The sequence below is a fragment of the Magnolia sinica genome, chromosome 1 (genome assembly GCF_029962835.1).
Source record: "Magnolia sinica isolate HGM2019 chromosome 1, MsV1, whole genome shotgun sequence".
Taxonomy (NCBI): domain Eukaryota; kingdom Viridiplantae; phylum Streptophyta; class Magnoliopsida; order Magnoliales; family Magnoliaceae; genus Magnolia; species Magnolia sinica.
In genome coordinates this window covers 29,777,798-29,787,690 of record NC_080573.1, presented here as the reverse complement: position 1 = coordinate 29,787,690, position 9,893 = coordinate 29,777,798, and the positions used below count along the sequence as shown (strand labels likewise).

At 40.5% G+C, this 9,893-nt stretch overlaps 1 protein-coding gene across 1 annotated transcript; it reads right to left on the bottom strand.

Moving 5' to 3' along the window:
* Nucleotides 1–2,543: 2,543 nt before the first annotated feature.
* Nucleotides 2,544–9,684, bottom strand: LOC131239269 (protein LEAD-SENSITIVE 1-like). The gene is made up of 2 exons (XM_058236924.1): nucleotides 9,565–9,684; nucleotides 2,544–3,261 (listed from the first exon to the last, which is right to left on the bottom strand). The coding sequence occupies exons 1-2, from the start codon at nucleotides 9,665–9,667 to the stop codon at nucleotides 2,735–2,737; spliced, it is 630 nt and encodes a 209-aa protein (XP_058092907.1). The 5' UTR covers nucleotides 9,668–9,684; the 3' UTR covers nucleotides 2,544–2,734.
* Between the last annotated feature and the right edge of the window lie 209 nt (nucleotides 9,685–9,893).

The following is a 9,893-nucleotide window of genomic DNA, read 5'->3' as shown; positions in this document are numbered from 1 at the left end:
CGGGCTTCGATTAGGGCTGAGCATGGGTCCAAACTGTATAATTGTTGAATCAGATTCCGAGTTGGTGGTCAACTTCCTGATAGGTACAACCTCCCTCGGCTGGAAATGGAACTCCTGGCTATCCAGAATTCGCGGCATGCTCTCCTCTGGTCAGGTCATCTTCCCCCATATTCTGAGGGAAGGAAATGCCCCTACGGACGCCATGACAAGGATGTGGAGTGGGTCCCAAGTATCCTTCTTCTCTAATAGAATGGCGGATATTCTAGCCCACATCAGAGGCCTTATTTTCCTGGACAAATTAGGTCTAAGATCTATTAGAACCAAATAGCTTTTCCTCTTTTGGTTTGCGGCCCTATCCCCTGGGTATGCGGCCGTCCCTCTTTTGTTTATTCCCTTACGATAGGTTCCCCCAGAGTCTTTTCTTTCTGGGAAACCCGAAAATTTGTAAATGCTGATCTTTTGATTAATATATATGAAGATCATCCTTTTCGAAAACAAAAATAAAAATTATTAAAAAAAAAAAACTATTGGCATTATCACACATTCACACAAATAAAGAAGGGATTTTGACCCGAGTAGCATCGTGGTAATGCCAAATGCCTAAAAAATTGGGAACTTAAAAAATAAAAAAAAATAATTCAGGGATAGCCCCCTGACAGCTTTTTCAAAATCTTTGGGAGCCTAGTGCATAATGGAGGGACAAATTTGGATGGGGTAAACACTTTGGGGTCCATTATAGTGTTTGTGAGAAATCGATGCCGTTCACATATTTTGCCAAATCATTTTATAACATGATCAACAATGAAGTGGATCTAAAGCTGAAGTGGGCCACACAACAGAAAATAGTGGGGATCATATGTTTACAGTTGAAACATTCGTGAAGCTGCAAAGCTTTGGATCAGGCTAATATTTTTATTCTTTCAGTTCATCCCTATGGTAAGGACCTTATAAGCATTTAGGCCCCGTTATGAATGGTTTGGATTGCATATAAACATCATAGTGGAGCCTAGAAAGGTTTGAATGGTAGGCAACCCATTTCCACTATTTCTAGTCGTGTGGCCCACTTGAGTTTAAGATCTGTTTAATTTTTAGTCTCATGTCTTAATATGATCTTCCAAAATGTATGGATGGAGTGGATTTCCCGCAAACATCACGGTGGGCCCAATGTAGCTTCTGGTGGTGGGAACTTGTCGTAAAAGGCTTTTGCTCGAATTCCACGTCAATGTGATGGGACGTGATGCGATTAGCTAGCAGGGCCTAGCTAGCGACGAATGGTCCTTTGGGGCTCACTATGATTTATGTATTTTATCCACGCTCTCCTTCCATTTTGAAAAATTATTTTAGGGCATGAGCTAAAAAATGAGGCATATCAAAGGCTCAAGTGGACCACACCACATAAGGTAGTGAGATTGAAAACCTACCATTGAAAACTTCCTGGGGGCCATATAATTTTTTGATATAACTCATTCTTTGGTCCATGAAATTAAATTAAATTTTGAATCCAATGGATGGAGTGGATTTGACACATATCCCATGGTGGGCCCCATAACCCTTAATTAACACATGACAACCTAGACCCATAACACACGATAACCTCGATCCTTAACACATGACAACCATGACCCAGACCCTTAACACATGACAACCTAGACTCCTAACATATGACAACCTCGACCCTTAGCAAATGACAAGCACGACCCAAACCCTTAACACATGACAACCTCGACCCTTAACATGTGACAACCACGACCCAGGCCCTTAACACATGACAACCTCGACCTTTAACAAATGATATATGTTCATTTTCTTCAAGGCAATACATTATAAAATCAAAATTCTATCTTCTTCATTGTCTTCCACATGACAACCACAACCATCCTACCCCAAATCCCTTTTGACAATCAGTTCTCCCCATGACAACCATGGTTATCCCTCTCTATACAACCAAAAGTGGCTTTCATATTTAAGAAAATGCTATGTTGTAAAAAAAATAAAATAAAAAATCTATTCAAAATGTCTTCCACTTATCAATGGCTTCCATCTCTAAGATATGTATCCGTTAGATAAAAAACAACACGTTTTTAGGGCCGTAGAAGTTGGTCGTGCCTATATATCGAAGAAGTTGATGGAGGTGACTGTACTCTAGAAAATGTGGTTGGAGGGGATGGCGGTGGGTCCCCGAAAGAAATGCTTGAAAAGGAAGAATAAGGGTCCTAGAAAAATAACAAAGGAAGAAAAAGAAGGTCCATACTCACTAGGCTCCAAGCATGGACAATTTCATCCTAAATGTTTTGAAAAAAGTGCCGGCGTAGCTAGGCCATTTCTTTAAAGGTCCGATTTTTAGAGCGTTTGGGTATACCACGATGCTACTTTGGTCAAAATCCCAATAAAGAAAGAGGCTTAAACAGTTACAAGTGTGAATAAGAGTTTTTCTCAATTATTAGCATGGCCACTTATTCACACACACAAAGAAGAAGCTTAAACAGTTGCAAATGAGTATAAGAGTTTTTTTTTTCTTCAAATTATTACATTGATCACACATAAAAGAAAGGAAAAAAAATTAAACAACTGCTAATGAGTATAAGAGTTTTTTTCATATTGCTAGCATCACCTCACATTCAAACATAAAATAAAGGAAGAAACTCAAAGAGGAAGAACAAGTCCCACCTCCGACTCCATCAATTTCTTGTATGATTCAAGCAAGATGATGAATCATATGCATAAATAATTCTCTCTAATGTTTTGGGCAAATTTTTCGAAGTTTAGAATCTTCATGGATTCGTACAATAGGATAGGCAGCAAGCAAGTAAGGCTTCTCCATCAGACGTAGAAAACATGGCTGCCCACTAAGAGTATTAGTGTCTGCACCGGTCGGGACAGTCAGGCCAGTCTTACAGTTTACAGCAAAGTCCTCGCAATTCTTCTCAAGGAAGCTATAATCAGTAATGTAGCCATTCTTGAGGTAGTCATAGGCGCGTCGAAGTGTATCCTCTACTGGACCACAAGAGACGGAGGTGCATGTCCCAAAACGAGTGAACATTAAGCGACGTCTGGAGATGTTGTATCCATAGCGGTAGAGTTCGCCTCCTTTCAGGAAGCAATCGAGGCAGGTTTCGATGACCCCTGCCTTCCCATCATACCCACATTTCGTGCATGGTTTTTTCTTAGAAACATTCTTCGACACTGTTGCCGTTGAGGAGTAACCGCTGTCAGCTTTGGAACTAGTGAAGTGGATGACCTTGTCTTCCCCCACAAATATTCCTGATTTAAGAGAAACAAGTTGAGGTATGGTAATGATAACATTGCACTAATGGATGGAAACATGAAAAGAAAATTTAGAAAAATGAAAAGAAAAGAAAATTTTTAGGGGATCACATTCAGCTCTAGATATCAAAAGTGAGATCATCAATAAAGCATGATTATGGAAACATGACTTCTTCTTCCTCTTCTTCTTTTTTTCCAACCAACTCCCAAGTGTTACCAGTTATGTTGATTTACATAAACATAAAAGTTTTTATGGGTCCCTACTCATGGCTTAGTGGGTGTGAGTGTGTGTAAGAATATGGACGCTTCAAATCATCAAACTATCACTGCATGAGGGCATCAATGGGTAGGCAACAATAACCCTTTTAGAAACTAGACATAATTAATCAGGTAGAGGCCATAACTGTACAAAATGAAATAAAGAGAGTTCAAATATTTAAATTATGGTATTTTTGTGGCCCACCCAAGCGTACTTCACATTCGAATGGAATCCGCATGGCGTGTATGCCACTCTTTTATGCTGCTTTGCACATAATACTCTCATAATCATCATTAGAGGTGGGCATCGAGTCGAGTTGGACCGGATTGGGTCCAACTCGATTTGATCCGATTTTTCCAAGAACCTGACCCAAACTCAATTCAATCCGGGATTGAGTCCAGCAGGGATGATTCGATCCGATCTGAATCCTTGCTAGCCTGACCCGAACTGAGTCCGATTCGGTCAGGGAAACTGAACCGAGTCGGATCGAGTTAAGTCTGTCCAGTCGAGTTGAATTAAGATCAGGAGAGAGAGGGAGAGAAAGGAGTAGAGAAAGAAGGAGAGGTGGCCAGGTGGGAAAGAAGGAGAGAAAGGAGGAGAGAAAGGAGGGGAGAGAAAGAGGGAGAGAAAGGAGGAGAGATGGGTGGGTGCGGCGCCGTTCGGGTAGAGAAAGAGAAGGGAGGAATTAGGGTTTTGTTTGGGTGAGGCGGGTAGTTAAAAAATGAAAATAAAAAATATTACTTATATAGTACCCAACTGAATCGGATCGATCCAGATTGACCACGATCCGAACTCGATTTGATAAACGATCAGATATGAGTGGTCCTACTCAAACTGCACCGATCTAGGCCATCGGTTCGGTTCGGATCGGGTCGGATTCTGCCCAGCTCTATTCATCGTCATCAATAGAGTTTTCCTGAGAAACTATGTTAATGTTCACTTGCAATCAAGGCGCTTATGCTTGCCCATCTGGAGTGTTTAGTAAATGGGACACCTCTTGCATTGCTATATGCGTGGATGATACAGATGGATATGTGTGGATGTGATGTAGAGCAGGTCGCAGACAATTTCATGGCTAAGATGGACCAGAGAAGGCCCAATCAGAGGCGGAAGTAATCCAGACCATCGAAACCTTAAAACAAGCATATCTCGCCAACCGGAATGAATTATTCGACGTACCATATATGATTTTGGGGTAAGAGAAGCTACTTTAGCCAACTAATCCTACTATGCTGGGTTGCCCATGCCAAATTTGTGAGATTCCATTAGATCGACAATCGAAAATCCATTTTATTTTCGTTTTTACTATTTATAATAAGTTTTAGTTTGATTATAACTCTTTATCCTTTGAGCTTTAGGAGTTGTGTCCAACATGAAAGGTGCTTAGAAAAATTAGGAGAATAACATGGTTAAGCCAAATAGGACACTTACTATATTTGGCCGAAAACCATGAAGTCCAGTAGGAATCATGACTGTCTATAAATAGTAAGTTTACTATTTATAGTAAGTCACAATTTTAGGGAGTTTGAGTTGTTGTTTGATTCTGAAACTTCTTCCCAGGGTTCATATCACTGTTTAAGGGATTGTAAACTCTTATTATTTTTTTAAATCAGCAATCAATTTATTTAGGATTTTATTAAAATTTATTTTTATTTTCTCTCGTCGTGGATTCGATCGAGGAATCTCTGTGAGGAGTCCAGAGAAGCTCCATAGACTCGAAGTAATTATCCCCCAAGGAAGACGGTGTTTGACCTCATCACGTCCACCCCGGCATCATGATGCAATTGTATCATGCATTTTATCATAGTGATGTGTACACTTTATTCTTGGCTTGGTTAATGCGACGGGAGTTTTATCAATTATCATTGATAAATATGTGTGTGTGTGTGTGTGTGTGTGTGTGTGTGTGTGTGTCTATATATATATATATATATATATATATATATATATATATATATATATATATATATATTAAGGCTTTATCTACTACTCGCATGCTGTAGACATTGTGTAGGAGTGCACGAAAGTAGCGCATAATGAAGTCCATGTACATGTGATATGTACCTCTGCTTTGATCATTGGAGATCAAGATAAGATCTCACCATGATCAATCGGCATCACACTCTGCTTGATTGTGCAAACCTATATTTAGTAGTGGGAATAAGTCATGAGATGATCAACAAAATCCAGTGTGATGATCACGCATACAATGATGTGAGATCAATCATGCATGGTGTGTGAATTAAGTCACATTGTTACACCAAAAATATGATTCTTTGAGTCGAGACTGATTTCGGATCGATGGATAGAAGGTCAAGTAAGCTTAGAACGAAGCAAGCTTAGATATGTTGGAAGTTCTATCGAGAACACCTTCTAAGGAACTTAAAATAATCTCATTTCACGATCATACTAGCTGGACACAGGCAGAACATCTAGAACGGTGCGGTATTGGAAACTACCAGGGACTCTATCACACAATTGAGAAAGACAGACTTGAAAATTACAGTTGCTAGTCTAGACTCCGATGTATTTTTTCAAGGGTTTAAAGGTCATTCAAATAACATTCCAAGAAGCTCAAGATCAACTCAATTGGAGCTTAGCGGAAGAAGTTATATGACTTCCCGGCCCTTCGTTAGCCTACAAACTCAGCTAAAGAGTCAGAGAGGCCTAGAGCCTATGATCACTTTGTGGCTATTTTGATGGGCCACCTGGGATCCACTAACCATCATTTTGGAATGTCTTGATAGCCTTTGAGTTATCTTTCCAATAGCTTTAGATTCACTGTAATCGGAGTTGTAACGAGAGAGATATGCCGTTTTATTAGTCCCGTGTTGTTGCCCAAGTGATGACTTATACCGCTTCTTACTATAAGTTAGAAACTCTTTCCAGATTATTTCCTTTACTTATAGCGTTCTTCTTGTCTTTGCTTATATCAACAATTATATGCTTATCTTTATAAACTCGTGGCACCTGACCCTACCTACCCATAGATAAGCTTATTATGAAGGCACAAAATTATAATCTTATGGCAGACAACCCTGCCTCCCATGGGTAAATCCCATCCTTATGGCTTAAAGGCCACCATGAGTCTAAAATACCACGACATCATTAGTTACCACGTTTAAGCAAAGTCTAACTCTACTCACAAGGGGCAATGATCGAAACAACACCTAATTCATACGTGATATTATCATATAGACTGTTGATGCAGAAATACAATTAACCCTTGCTGGACCTTCGAGCACCTGCACACGAGGATGAGCACCGAGCTCTCCCACGGTCCCATCCATTTCTGAGCTCCTATCTAGATCTCTTAGAGAAGCCTCCGAAGAGCAATCCCATGCAGGGCAAGCGCAGAGCTACTACACTGGTGCTGCTCGGAGACCTGCAAGAGAGTCCTTGTACCGTATAATAAAATGAAGAGGATGGTCATCCCCGATATCGCCTATATTCCACCAAAGAATGGAGCTCAGCTTAAGTGCTTTGACACAACCTTCACAGGCAGGTCGCCTGGTCAAGGTGTAAGGATTCAATCCAAAGATCCGGTCCCATGGCATGAACTACAAATATTGGAGGGAAGCTCAACCATAGCCCGCCGAAGAGCCCAACTTAGGGAGCTCTCCCTCAAGACGGTCGTAAATTAGGTTAGCTTGGATGCTCGACCTCGTCGTGCCTTCCGACCCCAACCATTTGGTCTTATTGTCACTGAGGATCTCGCAAAATGGTTGATAAACGTTTGCTAAACGCTCGCCTATGATTGAGGCATTTCTCCCCACGTAATCGACTCGTGACCTATAAATAGAGACCCCATCTACAGTGAAAGGTACACACCAGTAAACCCTCAACCCTATTGGACCTAGATTGCTCGATTCTGACTTAGGCATCAGAGGTTCCCCCTGCTACAACAAGGGTCTCTTTTGTCTTCTTCATCTTCAGGTACTCGAAGGTCCAGTAAGAGTTGATCAAAATTTTGCATGAACATAGACCGTATGGGTACAGTCTTCTTGCATATGTAGACTTAATTTGCTCATCTATATTTCTATAATTATGAACATTTTATTATATCTCATCCATCAACTATAGCCTTAAGCTTAATAAAGATGAGATCGATAGGCACTGTCCTTGAGACACATAAAGCCTTTTCTTTTTTGTCACGTCCTCGAGACATGGAGGACTTTTTCTTTTTATGGCCCACAACTAGCTACCTTTATGCCCATTGCTTGAGTAAATAGTACACACACATCTTGAGGAACCAATCCTATATATACACATATATGTTCAAGGTGACATCATTAATTAACTAAAACATCATAACTTGTCCACTGAGGACATTGATCATCCTGATCCCCACCATAGATTGACCCTATCACATCTATATAGCTAGTAAATTTAGGATACACATTGATTTTGTGGCGCACCAGTCCAATGACCCTACATGCAAGTGTTGTAGAATGAGCTTTAAATCATGTATTTTGTTTTCAATTGTAAAGCCACCTTGTTGTTTACATGCCATCCAAAAGTGTATTATTTGAGCATTGCCATGATGATAGGATGCCCTAAACATCACACCTATAAAATCGTTAGGTGGGCCTGGCTTTTTAAACAATATTGGACAACCATTAAACAAGAAAAATAAAATCCTACTTCATATGATGGAGCATGATGGTTGGATGGGCCTATTTTTGGTGTGCCCTTGATACATATGAAAAGTACCAATGATCTACACTATTAATTCGTGTCATAGAGATTGGATTGGTGAAAAAAAAAAAACTCAAAATAACCATGTGGCAATAAGTACAAACATATGATAAAGATTAGATCCGCAAAGTCACAGTTATCAGCCAGCCACAAATTCAAACTTAGAGCCTGATCAGGGAGGCTCTCAAAGTCACACCTAGCTGCTGGCGGTCCATTAGCAGGACCCAAAATGAGATATATCCCAATCTCAAGTGGACCACATTACAGGAAACAGTACTGTTGATTGAAAGTAGACCATTAAAAACTTTTTTGGGGGCCATAAAAGTTTTGGATCAAGCTGATCTTTGTTTTTTCCCTTCATCTAGGTCTGTATTACCTAATCAACAGATTGGATGTCAAATAAACATATAGTGGGCCATAGGAGGATTTTAATGGTGGATATCTTGTCAAATAAACAATTAGATAGTGCAACCAAAAAAAAAACTTTTTAAAAATCTTTAGATGTCACCATCCATATTGAGGAGCCTACTTATTTTATTACTTTATGGATGGAGTAGTCCAGACCGCGGTCCATGTATAATCTTGAAACTTAGATTCTTGTCCACTTATTTTTGAACGGTTCAAATCATTGTCCACCATCTCGAAATGGTCCACATCGCTATTCATGTACTTTTAAATGGTCTAGATAACTTTCCACATATTTGTGAACAATCTAAGCACTAACCACCTAGGTCTTCACCTTTTTCTAATACTGTGGCCACATGATGAGTGGACAACATTGTTTTTGGCAAGAACATTTACATGGTGGACCCACCTAACGAGTGGATTGGATATTGCAGTGGTCTGCCAGCCTAGCATGTGTGGTGGCTAGCAAAGTTTGAGAATAATTGGAAGGGATTGGATGGTATTGGGAGGAATTGGAAGTTAAATCCCGGGATTGGCCGGGCGTGCCAAACAGACAATCCACCGAGAACACCATCATTACCTTTAAGATCTGATCCCAATCCCATGGATCTTAAGACAATCCACTGACAACACCATCATTACCTTTAAATCCCATCCAATCCACCCTAGTCCGTTCAAATTTGCATGGGACGTGTTTGGTTTGAGGGATTGGAAGGCATGGGAAGATTTAATCCGGGATTGGCCGGGCGTGCCAAACAGACTGGATATAGCAATTCAGGGATATAGCAATCCCATGGATTTCAAGACAATCCACTGACAACACCATCGTTACCTAGAAATCCATGCCATCCACCCTAGTACCATTCAATCGCTTCCAATCCATCCGGCCAAACGGGCCCTGAGAGCAATAAAGTGAATAAACGAGGAAGAAAACCGACCGTGATGAGCGTACGTCTTCAACTTCCTCCATGAATAGATGTGATCTCCTGGCTGTAGCTCGCTTCCGTCGATCTTGTTGGATAACTTCTTCTCACTCTCCATCTCTCTCCCTCGGATTCTTTTTTAAACTTTCGGAAAAATGGTAATACAAGGCTCTGATCTGTCTTGAACTTCTACGTACCACTACCTATTTTATAGTCTCTGCATGAAAGACTTTTCTAAAAAGCCGACTGGGTACGGACGCGGAAAGCTGCTGACAAGTTGAGCAGCAAGACTTGCTAAGTCATGTCACCAAGTTCGATGGGTCCTACCATGGTGTATGTTCCGC